Source organism: Odocoileus virginianus, chromosome 12 (assembly GCF_023699985.2).
Source record: "Odocoileus virginianus isolate 20LAN1187 ecotype Illinois chromosome 12, Ovbor_1.2, whole genome shotgun sequence".
Classification (NCBI taxonomy): domain Eukaryota; kingdom Metazoa; phylum Chordata; class Mammalia; order Artiodactyla; family Cervidae; genus Odocoileus; species Odocoileus virginianus.
The window spans coordinates 15617517-15639028 of NC_069685.1; the positions used below are offsets into that span (position 1 = coordinate 15617517).

The window sequence follows — 21512 nt, forward strand, 5'->3', positions numbered from 1 at the left end:
CTCAGTAATAGCCATCTGACCCTGTTATCCTCAAGGCTACAATTTTCTCCATATTGTCAAATGCCAGCCAGTCCAATATTGCATTCCTTTCTACCACACCATCCCAAGGCATCATCAGTGTAAACTGCAACCACTGGAACTTGTGCCAGCAACCATTCTCCACCCACCATGAATGACAGGGTCCAGCCGAATCACTCAGTGTCCACCACACGCTATTCATTTCTGACACCTATCTCACATATTAGATAAAAAATGAGTTTATACAAAAATTCCAGAATGTTTTCCAAAATAGGTTTAAAATAGTGTGAATAAGAAATTAAATGTCAAAAGTATATAAGTGAGATACTAGATTTATTCAAAGAGAAATCAAATTTGCTAGGTAAAACAGCTGTGTGATAATACTGGTTCTGTGTCTCTGAAAAATGGCTATATGGTCACCTTTGTCCATACATTTACATAAATAACAGATATTGTTCAGGACACACACTGTGAAGAAAGAACTAAATGAGTCAATGGCTGAAACATACATATAATGACTTAAGATAACATGACTATTTAATGAAAATTTAGCATATAACATCTGACTTTTATCCTATGGACAAACAAGAAAAAATACAATAATTCATTTTACCCATTACATTTTACAAAATCAGACAAAATGATTTTATAAGCAGCTTTTTTAATAAAAACAGCAATTTCATTTCAAACAAATATATTATCATCCTATTCCTTTATCCTATATATGTATTTAATTGGCAAAACCTACTAGATTACAGAAATCAGTAAAAATCCAACCCATGATGCTTCAATTGCTTAAATCAATCATATTACATTTGAAATTCATTTTTCTTAGGTTAGAAGCCTGATTATCAGTTCCTATTAAGCTATGCCCTACTCCTTGTCCCAGTAAATGTGACTAGTCTCTGCACAAGGCTAAGTAACAATGTGTATAATACTTTTGAACATCCACACATGGTTCATCAAGCACACACATCCCAGCTCCTGAGACAAGGTCATCAAAGGGCAAGCAGCTCTCCTAGTTCTCTTGTTCCTCATAGTGAGCATAGCCACTGGCATAGGTCCTTCCCAAATTCAAATTAGTAAACAAATCTGACGACTCAGCATCTGAATCTTTTCCACCTTCATCTTCTTCCTCTTCATCATCCTCTGCTTCGTACTCATCTTCTTCCTCATCATGGTAGCTAGCACCAGCATACTTATTAGATGCAAGGTTCTTCCAATAGGCATCATACCCAGAAGCTCCATCTCCCTCTTCACCTCCAGTTTGCCTGCCAAATTTCAGGGAGCGTGCTACAAAACACAGATATGTACCGGCATTTGATTAAATTCTCCAAATCCTCTACAACACATAAAATTATGTGAACCTGAGTGTCTGCTGCTTACTCTCAAATGCAAAAGTTGGTCACATTCTCCTCATTTACTCACTTAAAATTTAACTGGCAAGAAAAAAGACCTCAGGGCTTCCCTGGGGGCTTAGTGGTAAAGCATCCACTTGCCAATACAGGAGACACGGGTTTGATCCCTGACCTGGGAAAATCCCACATGCCACGGAGCAACTAAGTCCATGCTCCACAAATACTGAGCCCATGGGCTGCAACTACTGAAACCCCTACTCTGCAACGAGAAGCCACTGCAATGAGAAGCCTGAGTACTGCAACTAGAGAGCAGTGCCGCTTGCTGCAAGTAGAGAAGAACCTGCACAGCAGTCAATAAATAAAACTTTAAAAAGAAAAAGAAGACCTCAGAAAAAACAATTGGTTCTATACTACTCAGAGTCTACATATACATCATATAAAACAAATGATAAACATGACTGTATCATTTCATTAAATCTAGACAAAGTTGGAAAACAAAATAAGAATAGCATTTACATACATACATTAAATAAGGCACGTTAAGGTCTAAAAGGCCTTTGACTAATTAAAAGTGTATTTTCAAATTATAGAACACTTGATTTCATGTCATTATATTTTTCTCAAAAGAACTATTTTGTAATTCAGATATCCTAGAAAATAAAGCCTGTCATTTCTTCTGCCTTTCTAGCAAAACAAAGTTTAGTGCAAAAAATTATGTCTCACCCTCACTGTGTAACTGTATCTTTGATTAAACAAAGTACTGTCAGAGTCATTTAGAATTATGGTTCTGTTCTGATATGTCTGGTAAAGAGTCAATTTCTCTTTAACAAAATCGTGAGCTGCATTATTGTAACCATGTTGTAGTAGTTGCATTCCTTCATGGGAAAACTACATTAAACCATAAAACAATTTCCTACAGTAGCAGTGTATAACATAATAAGCACTGCTGCTCAAACATCAGACACCTAAGAATAGCTTCAAAATGAATTCCAACTTCCAAGTACTGAAGATTACCAGCACCTGAATATTAAGGATTTATTACTACACAATTATTTAACAAGAAAGCCCAAGCAAAAACAGACAAATCACTCTTTTTGGTCTTAAATTTCAGTATTCACTATGTCATTAACTGAAGCAAATGCCAAATATTGAAGTGAATGATGATAAATTTCTTAAGTTAAATTGAAAAATTTTACCCACAATTTTCCAAGGCTATAAAATTCCATTTGCTTAGGAGAACAAGTTCATCTTCTCAAATATGAAGAAAAGGCAAAAACAAAAATAGAAAGAGGAAAAAAAGAAACAAATCTTGTCTATGCATTAAAGCAAAATCACTCCAGTGTTATTTTAAGAAAAGCCTTACTTGACATGCTAAGATCCTTAGTTTCCTGAGTTTCATGTCCACATTTAGGGCAGGGAGGCTGTTTTCCTTTTTCTTGCTTAAACACCTTGCTCCTTGTATGATCATCACAGAAACAAGCCTATATAGGAGAAATAAAAATTAGGAAGTTAAATAAGTAATTCAAAAAACACATGATAACATCACTCAGTATGTTTCTGTTGTTCACTCGCTAAGTCGTGTCTGACTATTTGCAACCTTATGACTGCAGCCACGCCAGGCTGCCTGGTCCTCCACTATCTCTTGGAGTTTGCTCAAACTCACGTCCACTAAGTTGGTGATGCCATCCAACCATCTCATCCTGTCACCCCGTTCTCCTCTTGCCCTCAATCTCTGCCACCATGCGGGTCTTTTCCAATGGACTCAGCCCTTTGCAAAAGGTGACCAAAGTTCTAGAGCTTCAGCTTCAGCATCAGTCCTTCCAATGAATATTCAGGGTTGATTTCCTTGCTGTCCAAGAGATTCTTAAGAGTCTTCTCCAGAACCACATTTCAGTTCAGTTAGTCACTCAGTCATGTCCAACTTTTACCCTATGGACTGCAGCACACCAAGCTTCCCTGTCCATCACCAACTCCCAGAGCTGGCTCAAACTCATGTCCATCAAGTCGGTGATGACATCCAACTATCTCATCCTCTGTCGTCCCCTTCTCCTCCTACCTTCAATCTTTCCCAGCATCAGGGTCTTTTCCAGTGAGTCAGTTCTTCACATGAGGTGGCCAAAGTATTGGCGTTTTAGCTTCAACATCAGTCCTTCCAGTGAATATTCAAGACTGATTTCCTTTAGGATTGACTGGGGGTTTGATCTCCTTGCTGTCCAAGGGACTCTCAACAGTCTTCTACAACATCACAGTTCAAAAACATCAAGTCTTCAGTGCTCAGCTTTCCTTCATCTCTCTCATCCATACATGACTACTGGAAAAATCATAGCTTTGACTAGACAGACCCTAGTTGGCAAAGTAATGTCTCTGCATTTTAATATGCTGTCTAGGTTGGTCGTGACTTTTCTTCCAAGGAGTAAATGTCTTTTAATTTCATGGCTGCAGTCACCATCTGCAGTGATTTTGGAGCCCAAAAAAATAAAAGTCTCTCACTCTTTCCATTATTTCCCCATATATTTGCCATGAAGTGATGGGACCAGATGCCATGATCTTAGTTTTCTGAATGTTGAGTTTTAAGCCAACATTTTCACTCTCCTCTTTCATCAAGAGGCTCTTTAGTTCTTCACTTTCTGCCATAAGGGTGGTATCATCTGCATATCTGAGGTTACTGATATTTTTCCCAGCAATCCTGATTCCAGCTTGTGCTTCATCCAGCCCAGCATTTCTCATGATATACTCTGCATGTAAGTTAAATAAGCAGGGTGGCGATATACTGCCTTGACATACTCCTTTCCCAATTTGGAACCAGTCTGTTGCTCCATGTCTGGTTCTAACTGTTGCTTCTTGACCTGCATACAGATTTCTCAGGAGGCAGGTCAGGTGGTCTGGTATTCCCATCTCTTGAAGAATTTTCCAGTTTGTTGTGATCCATACAAAGGCTTTGGCGTAGTCAAAAAAGCAAAAATAGATGTTTTTCTGGAACTCTCTTTTTCTGGTACTCATGGCTGCAGTCACCATGCATGGAATCACCATGCATGGAGCAAAAAAAAATAAAGTCTGGAACTCTCTTTTTCTGGAACAATTAGAAAGCATCAATTCTTCAGTGCTCTGCCTTCTTTATGGTTCATCACTCAATATATCAAGGAAATTTAAAGATATACTTTGTTCAGGCAAAGGTAAATTTTGTTGGGACTGGTAACATTCTTGATTTCAATTCCTTAAGGGAAAGGGTCTCTGCTAGAACTCTTCTGAACTATGACCTAAACACCTGGCATAAAGTATACACAGGGTGAAACATGCAGACACATTTCTTCATAAATATGAGTATTCACAAAGACTCTGGTGACATAATGGTGAACAGCTCATCCATGCACACAGAGCACGCAGTCTAACTGGGGACACATTAGGTGGAGAGACAGTTACATGACATTATGCACTCAAAGGCCAGAGCAGAGGAGGAGTGCAAACCAGATCAGGGATTCAGGAAAGACTTCCAGGAGACGTGATGTCTTAGCTGAGATCTAAGATACGCAGAACGGGGGCACAGCAGGGCAAGCAAGAGTGGAAGAGTGGTCTAAGGCAGAGGAAACAGCACAGACCAACTTGGAGAGGAGTTGGGAGAGAAGAGATATGACTCGGAGTATTAATAAGAACCAGAGAAATTACTCTGAGACAAAGTGAATCAGGGTGCATCTGTTCAGTGATCCTTGACAAATGGAAATGTTGGAGACAAGGTAGGTGTAAGGAAGCAGAACATTATGGAAATCTCCACTTTCCTCAAACTCCACCAAGCAAGTGCATTTTGACATAAATTAAAATATACTCCCATCATTTTGGTCAGAATGTTCTCCATAAATATAAGGTATGAAAACACTGAGCTAAGATTCAGGAGACCTGCACACTAGTGTCAAGACAACACAGGCCAACTGGATGAGTTCTGAAATGTCTCCAAGCTGTCTCAACCTCATTCACAATCTCGACAAGAAAAGAATTAAAATACATAATACTTGTAGGCATGTGTGCTAAATTGCTTCACTTGTGTCAGACTCTTTGTAACCCTACAGACTGTAGCCCACCAGGCTTCCCCATCCATGGGACCCTCCAGGCAAGAATACTGGAGTTGGTTGCCATGCTCTCCTCCAGGGGATCTCCTCAACCCAGGGACTGAACCTGCATCTCCTGCATTTCAGGAGGATTCTCTTACCACTGAGCCACCGGGCAAACCCACACATAATGTTTAAGGACCCTTATAGATTAATTACAATTAAAAATATTCTAAGGGCTGGGGGGAATATATGGGGATTAGAAACAAATCTAAAACTAAAAAATATAAAAGTATACCTTACAACGGAGACAGGAATGTTGACCAAGCCGATTGCATGAAACGCCTGTGGGAGAAAGTACATAATATCAGATTCAAATTTGGAATGAAAACGTTATTTTCCAGATTTATACTTGTACTGTCTTATCTTAGATTAACTATCAATATTTTTTTTTGGTCTCATCACTTGGAAGAAACAAAAAAACAAGATGGAATTGCCGGCCAGAGGGGAGGAAACCAGTGGGTGCACATCCCCAGTATTCTTTCACTATTATAACTCTAATTATCCTCTCATCGCCTTCCATTCCTCCAAAACTAGGAGGTGGCAAACGTCATTAGTGATATTTTAAAACCTGAAACGGTGAAACATCTTTTCTTCCCCATGACACTGGCTAGACTCTTCACTTCATGATATAATACTTCTATTTTTAAAAGAATACATCTCCATTAATATATATTATCTCCTGGTGGGATAGGCTACTGCCATTTTTTGCAAACTTTTGATATGAGAATAGAATACTTCAGGTGGAAAAGCGTGACTATGAACAGAAAATAATGTTCAAGAGGGCAGGAAAACAGATGGAAAAATCCCAAAATATTTTATCTCTATTTTAGTCAGTAAGCCACATTAATTTTGGTCATTATCTACAATTAATGCAAAAAATCTACACTTAAGTGCAAATATTTTGGAATAGCCAAAATGTCTGGCATATATTGAGTTATGTCAAAATACAGAAGACAAAAATAATTAAGAGTCCTATAGGAACAAGAAAATAAACTAAGCCTTACCCTGATACAGTGTAAACTATTAACTTTCAATTTACTCAGAGGTCTTGAAAAAAGAAAGGCAAACAAAAGAAATTTTATCTTTATAATTCAAATATTTAACCAGATATTTCTAACTTGGGGATTCTTTTACTTAAGCTTGCCTGGGTCATGGGGAGCTTTTTCAATCTGGACCAGGGAGTTACTTTTTTAAAAACTCAAGGATGATTTCTCAGTTATGTGTATTATTATTGTTTCTGTCCAACCCTCCTGCTTTCTTCCATAGTAACACCACTAACTCAGATGGATTTGTATTACTTGTCCTAAATGCTAACAGTAAAAGTAAAAATCAACTGAGTACTCACTACATGTTAGATATATATAAGCACACCAAATTACTCCTATAATAACTATATTGTTTCAGCCTGCAGAGGAAAAAGCCTGAAATCTCAATCATCTCTACTTGAAGATATGCCCAGAGTTCTTAGGTTCAGTCTTCATTCAGTCAAAAAAAGGAGTATTGCTTAGTCGCTCAGTCATGTCCAACTCTCTTGAGACCCCATGGACTGTAGCCCACCAGGCCCCCCGTCCATGGGATTTCCCAGGCAAGAATACCAGAGTGGGTTGCCCTTTCCTTCTCTAGGGGATCTTCCCAACCCAGGGATAGAACCTCTGTCTCCTGTTTGGCAGGGGGATTCTTTACCATTGAGCCACAGGGAAGCCCCTCAAAAACACTATACGCCCGTTTCAAATACAGAACCAGAACACACAGTGGAAGTACCAAGTGCCTAACTCAATCTCCCTGTGCGCCAAACACTCCTCATACACGCTTCCCCATCCCCACCAGCTGAGCTTCTGACATGCCACAAAGACACAACTCTAAGAAATCCACTGCTGTCTATCGCACCCTCACCTTCACCTCTTGGAACCCAAACCATTCTGGTGGGACGTGGCCCTGCCAGTCTTCTGCTAACTACCTCAGCCCCACACACAGGCACTTCAGTTCTCTGTCCTGTTAATTTTCCTCCCTAAGAATTAAAATCTTGAGTTTATATTAGAAAATGCGCTTCTTCTAGATTCTAAAAAATATTGTGACTTTCCTAGTTTTAGACTGGGGAATGGTTTTCTTTTTAAATCTATTTCTATGTCTTCAGAGTATTTTAAAAGAAAGCAGGTTTGGATACATCAAAGACTACTGATAATAAGCCACTTAAACTAGAGGCCCCCAGGCCATTTTCATTATTTGAAAAAATAAAGGCAGAATACACACTTGTGTGGGGATTTTTTTTCCCTCAAGACATTCTTCCTACTGGTTATGCATGTAAAATAAGTACTTTAAAGAATTCCCATATTTTCCCATTCATAGTTATAAGTTCAAATCCAAAAATTATGAGATACGACCAGTAAGGGAGTAGAAACAAACTATCTTTGAGGCTTATGTGTATGATTAGGGCAGTATTTCAGAGCATATATTTCAAGGAGTGAATGGCAACTGGCAAAGGAAGAATGACAAAGAAAAAACAAAGCAATGAAAAAAAGTAAAGAAAGAGGATAAATTACACAAAGCCAAAGAAACCTGTGAATCTACAATGAGAATGATGTTAATATGAGGTATCAAATGGTAATAGATTTATATTAAAATCCCTTCATTATTCAGTATCTTTATTTTTCCTTTGTCTTTTACTAAATCACATCACTCAAAGTTGCCTGTCTTTGGGTTTAAATACTATAAAATACATAAAGCTCCCAAGTTTCAAATAAAATATTTTAATTTTTATATTATACATTCTACACAAGTCTAGGAACAGCTCAAAAATGCTGACTACTTTGACATGTCCCTTTAATCTTTTGAGATTTTCTTTATAAATACTGTGAGAATTACATACTTGTCTGGACATGTGTGTTAAGACTAATGACTTATCAACTTTATAGACGTTACAGATGAGTGTAAGGATTAGCATTTTATAGCAGAACAAGAACCAAATTCATGAGATTGAATCTGGAATTTCAGCCTTTCCTACAATGGTGTCTACTATTTACTTAGGGCTTTCTAAGTACCCTTAGAAAGAGTACCATCCTGATGCTTCATATGGATTCTCTTCTCAGTTAACTCTTTGAAAAAATCAGCATCTTCCTTTTAAAATATAACAAAACTAAGGTTTAGAAAGATTTGGTAATTTGCCCCAAAACATATGGTCCAAAAGTAGAAATCAAATAATGTTTGAATCTAAAACTTGAGCTTTTAGAAATTAACAAGAGTAAAAATACAATGCAATTTTATCTGTAAAGATGATGCCATGAACCCATCTGCAACACTGGTTCTTAAACTGGAATATACATGAGAATTATGGCTACAGGCTAAATACAGATGCCTGGCCCCCACCACAGACTTAAAATCTCCAAGGATGAGGCTTGGGCACCTCCATTTTCTAAAAACCTCCACAGGTGTTTCTAATGCAGACTCCTAAGAGTCACTGGAACCAAAAGCAGGAACAAACTAGGGGTTGAACCACTTATTTGGGGACATCTGAAAATAGGGTGGGGAGAGGGGCTAGTTACTATAACTTGGGAGTGAAAACACCATTTAGTACTCATGATCAGGAATTCTACGCGCCCTGCAAGGCCTGATCAATCCCACAAAATGAAGAACTGACCCAACTAAAATGCCACTGGTACCACTGTTGGAAAACAATGGACTATATGTATTCTGAATTTTTTCTACAAACAGAAAATAGATCCTGAATTAAATTACAGTACATAAGAGGCCACATGAAAAACCAGATTCCTTTTCCAGTAAGTTTAACACTTATACTATTAAGAATCTTAGGTATAAAGAACATGTAACATATTAAAAACTTACATTTAAATGTTTCCGCTTCTAAAACCTGGCAGCTGGCTTGATGTTCAAACTGATCATCTTCACAAAGAAAGTTATGGCAAAAAGAACAACTGAAAATTCTGCCTCCTATTGGATTAAAGAACAAAACCCACAAATGTAAATATAATAAAGTTTAATTAAAAAATTCTCATCTATAAAACTGCTCAGAAAAGATGGCAAGTTATCACAGATGTATACCAAAATAGCACAGCAACTTTTGTTCTGGTAAAAGCTACAAAGAAAACTAACCAACTGAACCAAACAAGAGTGAACTCCCACTATGTCCTGGCTCTGAATATAATACACAAAAGGCTAAGAGACACTTCCTCTCCGGTACTAACTCCCCTCCCTACCTGCCTCGGTAGACAATCCTAGCACTGCCTCTTAATGTTGCTATGCATAAATCCTTTGTCCAACTAAAGTTTACCTGGTCCCCAACCGTTCTGGCACCAGGGACAGGTTTGGGGATGCGGGGGGATGGTTTCAGGATGATTCAAGCACATTCCATTTATTGTGTGCTTTATTTCTAATCTGACAGGAGGAGTCTGTGGCTCAGAGGCTGGGGATCCCTGAACTCAACTGATAATGGAAATAGTGCCAATACTTAGGATTGATAGTATCCTGTTAAAAAAAAAAAATCATCAACAAGAGCATCTAGAATGTTTCATGGTCATCCTTGACTTCCAGCAAAGCTCATCACTTGTATGTAACCACTCACCGTGGTCCCACACACCCCGTTCACATTCCACACACTCAGCATCGGTAAGAGGGCAGGCACAGGCGTGTGTGCTGAGACATTTCCTCCCATGACAGACCCAAGCTTCACAGAAGTCACATATTGCACCCTGCAACCAAAGAACACAAAAAATTAATCTTTGCCACCGGACTGGCTACAACCATTGTTTAACCAAAGGCTACCACCAAAATTATATGCATTCAGCCACTCATCAATGTTCAGTGATAGAGTGGCTGCATTTAAAAATGTACCGCTTTCTCTAACCCAAAATTAAACAAGGTTCCCTGAACATCCAACTTCTTCACCAATAGCTATTTACAATATACAAATCTAAGCTACAAATCCAAAGAAAAAGAAGCAGGAGGCAAACTATACACATACTCTAAATGTCAATCATTAAAATAAGTCAAAGAGTAGATAGTGTTGTCGTCAAAATGAATTTTAAATTAAATGAAGTCTAGAGCCCACAATTCAAACATCCCTGTCCTATAGCAACTCTGGTAACTAAGCTGAACTTTTGCAAATATTAACATTTCTGACTTAAGAAAGATCCTTATCTGTGTAATTTATAAAATAATCACATAACTTTTCTAGAACAACAGAGAAAATGTTAAATTTCTGCCACCATCTTTTTTCTTTTAAAGCAACTTATGTTTTAAATGCCTAGTGGCTCAATGGATAGAGAGTCTGCCGACCAATGCAGGAGACACAGGAGATGCAGGCTTGATCCCTGCACTGGGAAGATCCCCTGGAGTAGGAAACAGCAACCCACTCCAGCATTCTTGCCTGAAACATCCCAAGGACAGAGGAGCCTGGCAAACTATGGTCCATGAGGTCGCCAAGTGTCAGACATGACTGAGTGACTAAACACACACACAGCATGTATTATAAATCATTAATATACTTCTTTGTAGGAAAAACTGAAGTAAAACACGTTACTAAATGACAAGGTAATACGACTCCAATCCTCTATCAAGATAAGACTGTAACTATGCCTTTCAATGGCACAATGACATCTACAGGACACTAAGAGCTAGGAAGATGCTTAAAATGGGACTGAACAGTGTTTCCTTCACAGGCGAGGAGGGACAGGGCATGAGGCAAGTGCCAGAGCTACATTAGAGAGGGGCTGTGATTTAAATCCAGGTCTTCTGAACCTCAACGTTCAGTGTCGCACTCAATTCTATTCAAGGCTCCATTAACAAAAGTGGTAAAGAGCAAATAGGAAGAATGTTTTGGACTTGTAAAAATAGATTACCAGTGTGGATAACAAATCCTCAAATGTTAACTCAGAGTTCTAGCAAGAGAGAGATGACACATTAACCTGGGTAATCCAGGGGAGTTAAAAGATATAATTCACAAATAACAGGGAAGGGCGTAAAAAGGCATCAAGGGATAATACACATATACCCCTAGACCTGAAGGGATACAGCCAAGGGAAAGAAGAAGGTTCTAGAACCACAAGAGAGAGCCGTACGGGGAGGACTACCTATCAAATAGAGGAGACCAGGACAATATGGTAGGGAGAAAGCTGAAAGAATAAACACCCAGATCATAATTTCCTCCCCTCATCAGCCCCTCCACGGGCTGACGCCAAAAAGAAGCCACAAGTAAGAAAGTCACCAATCCAGTTCACACACGCAGGTCAGGCTCCCATGGCAAATCAGGCTGGAGAAGAGTGAAGGGAGAGGGAATCTTAACTGGCAAATAGAAAATGGCCAGAAAATCACTGTTCTAGGACTCAGAGCTAACAATGCATGATTCTACTTAAATGTATTCTTATATAAGAGATCATTCACACTTACACAATTCAGTGAATTTAAAAAGTAGTAATTTGATAAATCTAGACATACCAAGGAAGATTACAACAGCTTCTGAATAAAGGCAACACTGACAATCCTATACTTAAAGAATTTTCACAAGATGATTATATTTCTAACTCTTACTTCTGCAAGACATGCACACTTGAAAAATGTAAAGGTCTGCTTCATGATGAAAAATTATGTGTTCCTGGAAAATTATTATTTGTATTCTACTTTAAATATTATATTCCTCATGGACTGACATTTGGAACTGAGCATAAATTAATACAATAGATATAGCAAAAAGGGACAAAAGGATAACATCTTTTAGTGGAAAAAAGAGCAAAATGCATCACAGGACACAATTGTTTCTATTATTTAAAACATGAACTTCCTTTGACAATTCTACATGTCATGAAGGATAACTACATGCAATGAAGTACATATGTCTATATGTAGTGAAGAGCAAAACTGTGTTAACTACGTACTCTTTTTTGAAATGTAAAGCTTTAAAAAAACAATCACAGGTTGTTTTGGAACTTAGGTTGCTTATTCAATCAAAAGCTTGAATCTTAATTTAGCAGATCTTTCAATATAGAGAGGGCTTCCCTGATGGCTCACAGTAAAGAATCTGCCTGCAATGTGGGAATAATATATTGTTGACGTTTTAATAATTAAGACACGTTAAAAAGGCCCGACTGACGAATTGTTGTTTGGGTCCGTATTAGATGAGTTTCCATTCCTTGTACATCTCCCAATAAGAAAGCAGGAAGCAGTCTGTACGTTTCCCAGTAAGAAAGAAGGAAGTAGCCAAAAACAAGTGGAGAATAAGTGAAAATCATACAAAAACATGCCAGGTAATCCAGATAACTCCAGACTAACTGAACCAAGGGACAAAGCAATACATTTGGGAAAAAATAACTGCATACTGGTTAAGAATGCCTTCTCCAGCTCCTTGGAAATCTACCAGCCTAAAAGATATGACAAGAAGCTTACCACCACGGCAAGGCCAGTACTGTAGACACCAGCATGCTTTATGACACAGTCTGAAGACTTCATCATGCACTTTGTTTTCCCTAGCAAAGAAATGAATTTTCACTATTAGTCTTACAAAGTGGTCCATGTAAACATTCACTAATTCCTCTTTTTATCTAGCCCAAGTTCCTATGGAAATAGTTTGAAAATACAGACTAGCACTGTTTACTGCTTACATAACTGAAAAAAGAAAATGGATATTAACTGAGATCTCAACAGAGTCTGATCTTTTCAGATTAGGAATTTATATACTACTTCATGTTTGCAGTAAAATCAGAAATTAAAGGTTATGCTTTCTTATCTAATGATCACCAGAACAGTTTAAAACCTTGTGAATTTTCAGATGAATAAAGAGATTTCAAAGTGATATGCACATTTTATAATTCACAATAAAGGCAGTCTGATTTGAAGGGACTGCTTCTTTCCATAGAACATTCTCAAACCAAATATAAAATAATAACTATGCAAATTACCTAGTTCATTTTTTATGTTTATCCACAGTTAAAAATTTATAAACATAGCTCCCAGGTAAGCATTCTTCCAAAATAACTGTCAAATAGTGTCCAAGGGAGCATAAAAACTCAAGAACACAGTGATAAAGCAAAAAATCACAATACAGCCACAAGAACTCTGATCTAGCAGCAAACTAGCAATCTGAAACACCATCAAGAAATTCATTTATCACATGCCACGAGAGGATTAATGGTGACATACTAATCACACATCTCAGGCACCACAAAGTGGAACATGGAAGAAACAGAAGACTCTCGATTTTCCATTACCCTGATTACCTAGGAAACCAAGCTAGACAAGAGGAAACCGGAAGAAAGAGAAACTGGAAATGAGAGGCAGCAGCGCCCCAACTGTTCCCTGTCCAACACTAAGGGCAAGAACTAGTGAGCAGGAGAGGCATCCATGCATAGCACCAGACGCTGAAGACAAGCGAAGGGCCTCGCCAGAGTGTAGCTCCGTCTTCTCCACAATCTATTATATTTTTGCATTCTACATCCATTTGTCTTTATGAATAAAGATATAAAACCAGCAGATGATGGGTTTATCTAGGTTAGTGTTTCTCTTTTCCATGAATTACAGACTTCAAAGACGTCTTTGGAAGCTGGAACTACACCGGAAATATTCAGGGGTGTGGCCCTAAGCCTTCCTAACTTTCTGCAATGTTATCATGCATAAACACATTTAAATGAACATATCTCAAACTGTGTTTCACCTGAAATTAACATCCCATAACCAAAGGGGAACCTGTGTTTAAACAAAAGTTTGGGGGATGGTTCTGGAGTAAATACAATTAATCAGGCTTCCTTACTGGAGGTCTTCAGAATCTTAAACACACACACATGTAACAGAATTCTCCCAGATGGCAGTGAGGGGAACATACAGTATGTCTCAAATGTATGCACTGCTTGAAGAAATACCTATTAATATGGCAAGTGTTCTGTGGAAGACTATTTGGGAAACATCAATCTTGTTGTTCTATGAACTACTATATAGTTTTACTCTGAACAATCATTCACTCTGAATAAAAATGCATTAAGTACATGGCTTAGGAACTCTATTCCACTTACTTGGGAATACATGTGAGGAAACTCAAGAATCATACACTGAGAACCAAATAAGAAAACAAGTGATCATAAAAACCAGCACCAGTTGAATGTTCAATAAAATTATGTTCAATGGTCTAACCAACATACTGCAGGCAGTACCAGCAAGAATCAGGTTAGAAGTCCAATGCGCTATCCATCAATCAAGTTAGAAAAGTAAACAAAAGATATCAACAAGACTAGAACAGCATAAAGAAAAGTTCAGGATCACTAAATCTTATCAGTCTGAAATTTAATCTTTTCATGTTTAAAATAACACACATGGTACCTAAACTGTATCTTAATTATTTTTCCAGTGTGACATCAGAGATAAAAACCAAGATGTGATAGTTTTCTGGGAGGCCAAATAACATTTTATATTATCTTATTAACAGTGAGCATAACATTACTGTAAATGATAATGATGAACCCACAGGTTCAAACTAAATAAATACCAAATAAATTCTGAGTAAAAGAAAAGGCATGCGTTTTCACCATACACTTACCACACTGTGCACAAATTGGTACCTTCTGTACAGAATTACAAAAGTAGCAGAACGCTCTATTCTTCTGCCGCCTTGTCATGTAAAAGAAAAGTTTTAAATACAGTCAATACCAGATAAAAGGTCCGTCTATTATTACATATAGATAGAAAAAAGATAGAAAAACAAATAATTTACCTCTGACACTTGTCACATTCCTGTAAAATATAAAAACATAATATTAATCTTTCTACCGGATGAAAACTGCAAAGTTACTTGCATTATAAAGAATATCCTATTTTTCATGTTAAAATGTAAGTGACACTTGCTCAAAAGCCCATGTATACCAGCATCTACACATACTTTAACAACAAAGGTATGCTATTGGGCATACCACACTAGAGAAAGAAGTGGCATTTTCACAAAAGAGGCTAAAAACAGTAGTGGTCTGTTTTTTGAATTTTTTTAAGGAATCAGAAAAATAATACAGAATGGTACAAGAAACAGTAGGGAATACAGTATGCTGAAGCTCACAGAAAATCCAGGATTCTGAATGTGGCACTAAGAACTGCACAATCTGGCCTCTGGTCACTTTTCAAACCTCGTTGGCCTATTCTCTTTAGATTCAAGTCACTATTTGCCAGTTGTTCTCAAACTATGTCTTGTATTCTCTTTTCCATGTCTTACTTATTCTAATACGTCTCCCTGAAAGTACCTCCGCACTCCTTTACTTGCTGCAAGCTCTGGTGATGATCCCACCTCCTCTATGAGCTGAACCCCAGCCCCACATTCATCTTTTACCAACTTTTCGTCCTTGTATACCTTAGTCCCAATTGTACCTTTTCTGCAGCACTTACCAAAGTCTAGCCCTCACTGCATCTATTTATGGATGAGTCATTTCTTCTTTTGTCTTCCTTCTCTTCTCTAGAAATGACCCTGGCACAGAGAAAGGAGTGCCCACTGTCCTATTTATATTAGGTAACCTTGCTCCTCCTCACCCCCCAACCCAGTCATAAATGTCGGTTAACCCAGGGATGGCACCCACCCAAGACCAACCTATCAGAGCTCTTTCCCTCTTTTAGGACAATATGTGATGTAACATGCAAGCTATAAACCCAGTGGTTATGAACCCAAATGAAATAAAACAATCTGAGAAAATGGAACTAGATAAAAGAAAGGGACAGAACTAGAAGCTGTTCCAGGTTCCAGCTGTTCCTGCATCCCAGCTACATCCTTGTCTTTCCATTATTCATTCAATCAACTCTATTTCTCCCTCAAGTTACTTAACTTGGATTTCTGTCATTTATAAACATTAGGTAATACAGAAAACAACTGAGCCCTCAGCTTGTGGAAACAGAGACTGTGTCATTCATCTACGTATCCTCCATAATGCCTAAAATAGCACAGAGCCTGTACACAATAAACATTTGAGGAATTAAGACATATTAAGCATTTCATAAATGTTTGATGAAACAAAAGTACACATAAAAAGGAATGGGAAGAGAAAAAGCAGAGAGGTATGCAAATCTGAGTTTTGGGACAACGCAGAGAAAACATGGTCCGAGGAAGCGATGAGGTAATGATGACATATGGGGAAAACATTCCGATTAATAGGATAAATTGAGGAAGGCTTACTAGGTTACAGAGGCTGGAAAATGTCACACAGTTCCTAGTATGTATTCTTGATCAATACAATAGTAGCCAAGATAATATGACAGGTTTTATGAACAAAATCAAACAAAACTCAACTGCTATTCGGTGTTAATGAAAACAACAGACATGCCTTTAACACAGACTTACATAGTTTTTCAACTGAGAATCAAAAAACCCATTACCATTGACGCATTGCATGGATGTTTAGCTAAATCTATGGTGCTTCTTGATGCTCTTAACTGTTTTTCACGTTCCCGGCGGTTCTCTGCCTTCTTCCTTGCACCAGTCTTTTTTTTAGGCATTTTCCCTTCTTTCTACACAAGCAAGCAGAGAAGATATAATTGCCTTGTTGTGTTTGCTATTTTAAAGAAACTAAGGAGCAGCAGAATGAAATGTTTTAATTCTCATTAAATTTTAAACTCAGCTCTGCCATTTTGATGGTTAAGCACATTTTAAGCCTTTATGAAACATGAAGCATACATCATTCCAAATAAAATAGATGGCTTTAAAAAAACAAAGCACTTACTTGTATTATCAAATAGTTCTAAAAAATGTAAATGCCAAAAGATTTATCCTAACAGCCAAAATGGTTTTCTTTCCCACAGAGAAGCTTCTATGTTAAATAATATCCTTTAAAAATTACTCTGTATCAAGTGAACAAAATTATTAGGAATGTATCATTTAAAAGTAATTATTTACCCAGTTTGTTTCACTTTTTAAGCTATATATTCAGATAACCTGATGCTGCCACGACTTCAACTATGTCTAATTTCTCCCACATAATGCCTAGATAAAATATCCAACAGTCATGTCACAGGACATCAACTACAAACTATCCTTTCTGAAAAAATATTAAAGGCATCTGAATCAATTTGACTCCTTGAAAGCTGCCTTTCCTTATACTTTTACCTGCAGTGAGCATGTAATTTTAACTTCATACTTAAGAGTATGTGCTTACCACACATCAAAATAAGGACTTTAAAACTGGCTTTTATCAGGTAATTGAAGGAACCACAACAGTTAGAAAAAACAAGATTTTGACAAATAACACATTTTTATTTGGCTTTTCATCCCATCTGAATACCACAAGTGCCCTGAAAATTCCAGTTCTATCTTTCTTGACAAGGTTTGCCTCCCAGCCTTTTGAGCACAAATTAAGCACTTAATAAATGGAAAGATACACAAACGAGTCCACATGCTTGCTTTGAAAGAGAAACTTAAACTTCCTAGTATTCTTCAAACTACATACACTTTTTAAAAACCGTCTTTCCTAAGAGTGGTTCTCAAAAATTATCTGGAAATCTATAAAAGTACAGACTGAGCCTTCTAGGCTCTATCCAAGATCTACAAATCCGAAACCTCCAAGCATGGTTTCAAGTTTCATGGCGACTGACACACAACCTCCATGAAGGAAAAAATATTCAAAGAAAGCGGAGTCATGTCCGTGATACAGGGAGAGAGTTCTAAGCAAGCACACTTCGACATTTATATTTCTCATTACAGTACCGCAAAAATCACACACCAGCTTGTGCTTGGAACAGGACTAAAGTCATTCAAAGTTTTTCTACTTTTGGGGTTTCAACTCTTAACGCTGGAATGCCCAATCAATAAATCATGTGGTGGTTAGTTGCGCCTTAAAAACATCGACAAACCAGGCCAAGAGGTTTAGAGGGTGGTGAGGTGGAGCAACATCCAAGTCCACTAGGTCACCCTTCCAATATTCAAAGCGACAAGATACAGAGTGAAAAAAGGTGTACTGCCCTCCCCAAATGAGCTCCGAAAATAATCACAGGGTGTTCACTGGGTGAAATTTTCTGCGTCCCTAGGGGTGAATCCGCTGGGAAAGTTGAGCCTCATTTTTCCCCCTCCAGTTTGTTTTCTAAACTTAAAAACTGAATTCTGTTCTCGGCTTTATACGGTATTAAGCCCTTCTCCAGGAAGGTTCCCACTTCTTCAGGACGTGGCCCGTGGCGTGCAATGAAGAAACAGGCCCCAGGGGCTCACTGCGGCTTGGGAGGCAAAGCCTGCAGCAGGACTGGAGGTGCGGGGGGCGTCCAGGGGAGACGAGGCGGCGGTGCCACGCGGCGGGGGAAACCGACGGCCGTCCCCGCCCGCGGGGCGCCCTCCCTCGCGCGCGCTCCGGGCGGACCTCGCTCACCCTCACGGGGAGGCCGGACTCACTCCGGGGGCCGGGGGGCAGGAAAGGGCGTGAAGCTGGCCCGCGGCGGCAGCAGCTCCAACGCGCGAACTACGGCTCTAGGAAAAAAGGCTACTAAACCCGGAGAAACGCGGCCAGAAGCGCTTACAGATACTAGGAGCCGGACCGGACGTCCTCTGACGTCAGCAGCGTCCTTCCGGCTGCACGTCGATAGAAGAGGGCCCGCCCACTTCTGTTCGCTCCGCCCCGTCCCTGCCCCTCCCGCGGGGGGCGGGGCTCCCAATGCCGTGAGGAGAACCTGGGAGGTGAGGAAAAAGGAGGGAACAGAAGGAGGAAAGTGGTTGGGAAGGGACCTATCAATTTTATGTTTTCAGAAAAGGAGAACGCTAAAGATGACACCACCCTTATGGCAGAAAGTGAAGAAGAACTAAACAGCCTCTTGATGAAAGTGAAAGAGGAGAGTGAAAACGTTGGCTTAAAGCTCAACATTCAGAAAACTAAGATCATGGCATCCGGTCCCATCACCTCATGGCAAATAGATGGGGAAACAGTGGAAACAGTGGCTGACTTTATTTTTCTGTCCTCCAAAATCACTGCAGATGGTGATTGCAGCCATAAAATTAAAAGACGCTTACTCCTTGGAAGGAAAGTTATGACCAACCTAGACAAAATATTAAAATGCAGAGACATTACTTTGCCAACAAAGGTCTGTCTAGTCAAGGCTATGGTTTTTCCAGTAGTCATGTATGGATGTGAGAATCGGACCGTAAAGAAAGCTGAGCACCGAAGAATTGATGCTTTTGAACTGTGGTGTTGAAGAAAACTCTTGAGAGTCCCTTGGACTGCAAGGAGATCCAACCAGTCCATCCTAAAGGAGATAAGTCCTGGGTGTTCATTGGAAGGACTGATGCTGAAGCTGAAACTCCAATATTTTGGCCACCTCATGCAAAGAGCTGACTCATTGGAAAAGACCCTGATGCTGGGAAAGATTGAGGGTAAGAGGAGAAGGGGACGACAGAGGATGAGATGGTTGGATGGCATCACCGACTCAATGGACATGGGTTTGGGTAGACTCCGGGAGTTGGTGATGGACAGGGAGGCCTGGCGTGCTGCGGTTCATGGGGTCGCAAAGAGTCAGACACAACTGAGCAACTGAACTGAACTGAACTGAAAGGAAGAGAAAAGTCTAAAAGGAAAAAGAAACTCACAACCTGGTACTGGATCAGGTACAAACAGAAAATTCTTGCTTAATTCTTCAGGAAACTTTTTTGTCCCCACACAACCACTTTACATGTTTGCTGCACAAACTGGACCTTTAGTTGTCAGTGAAGGTCGGTACTACCCTCCTTTGTCTGTTGCCACTGGCCTCTGGAATTCCAGTCTTTTGTGAACAAATTCTTCTACATTCTGGATCTCTAGTGTGCTCTTGCTGTCTTTAGCTGAGACATAGCATCCTCTCCCTCCTAGAGGCTGCTTACTTTAAACTTTAAAGTGAAGATGGCTTATTTTTCCACACTTTCTTTATGTCTTGGTTAGGAGCTTAGGGTCTGTCTGTCCCCTACTCGGATAATCCCTCCTCCTTTTTATGTAGCCATGCCACTTTTTCTCCTTCCTTGTTGTTTTGTGTTACTCTCTCCTTACTGATGAAAATCTTTGGTTCCAACTTTGGCCGTCACCTGAAGTCACATGAACATCTAAATGAAAGGCTTATCCTCTTGGGCTCTGGCTTTCATCTCCAGTAGCCATCCTCTCTGCTCCAGGACGGGCACTCACTGCCATGACTGTACCACAGGACTTGTCATCAGGTGGAACTACTGAAATCCAAAATTCAAATGTTTAACCATCCAACCTCCTATATTGTCAACTCTCTCAATTGTCCCTAATGAAGACTTGGAATCACTTCATCCTTCTCTTTTCTCGGTATCAATATATTTTCTTCCCCAGCTTTTAAAATACAGTTCATCATTTCACTCACAATTTTCCTTTTTTTTTTTTTTCCTGAGCTGGAACATGCCAAATTCTGTTAATTCAACAACTTGCCTTTTCTTTCCTACACTGAATTTCTGAGTGTTATTATAGAGGGAAAAAAGTATGTAATCATGATTCTACTTTAAATCCAAAGTCACTGATGTTTTCAGGTCTCCCAAAATTGCCCTGCTAGCCTTCTATGTTTTCCTAATCAAGCCTACCATTCTCATTTTCCATAAGGACTTTCGAATCTCCCCTTTCATCAAACTTCTACCACTTCATCAATTTTAGCAGATATTATTGCTTCCTCTCACACAGAGAAAATAGAATAGCATTGGTAACAAGTAAACAATGCTGTTTCATGCTCTTGGCATTCTAATTACTTTATATATATATATATATCTTTAACTCCTAATTTACACATGATGAAACTAGGTCAGAGAGACTGTGCAACTTGCTTCAGTATTATATAGATGATTTAGCTTGTAATGTTGTCTTTTGTAGTAGTTTTAAAGTTTTCTTAAATTTAGTCTCAGGACCCCTTAAAAGCTCTTAATTAAATCTTGAGAATTTTAACAAACTTTTGTTTATGTGGATTATAGTCAATTGATATTTACCATACAAAAAAACTTGGATTTCCCAGGTGGCACTGGTGGTACAGAACCTGCCTGCCAATGGAGGAGACATGAGACCCAAGGTTCAATTCCTCAGACAGGAAGATCCCCTGGAGGAGGGCATGGCAATCC

General features: G+C 38.9%; 1 protein-coding gene across 4 annotated transcripts; it reads right to left on the reverse strand.

Moving 5' to 3' along the window:
• Positions 1–332: 332 nt before the first annotated feature.
• ZNF330 (zinc finger protein 330) lies at positions 333–20109 on the reverse strand. Of its 4 annotated transcripts, none has more exons than XM_020892189.2 (10): positions 20010–20109; positions 16823–16954; positions 15186–15205; positions 15012–15082; positions 12872–12951; positions 10056–10182; positions 9320–9424; positions 5715–5761; positions 2740–2857; positions 333–1311 (listed from the first exon to the last, which is right to left on the reverse strand). In XM_020892189.2, exons 2-10 carry the CDS (start codon positions 16940–16942, stop codon positions 1037–1039), a joined length of 963 nt encoding a protein of 320 aa, XP_020747848.1. In that variant the 5' UTR covers positions 16943–16954; positions 20010–20109; the 3' UTR covers positions 333–1036. The 4 variants fall into 4 exon arrangements, with proteins under 4 accessions (XP_020747848.1, XP_020747846.1, XP_020747845.1 ...); XM_020892187.2 differs by lacking the exon at positions 20010–20109 and adding an exon at positions 18947–19030; XM_020892186.2 differs by lacking the exon at positions 20010–20109 and adding an exon at positions 18799–18989.
• Positions 20110–21512: the final 1403 nt, after the last annotated feature.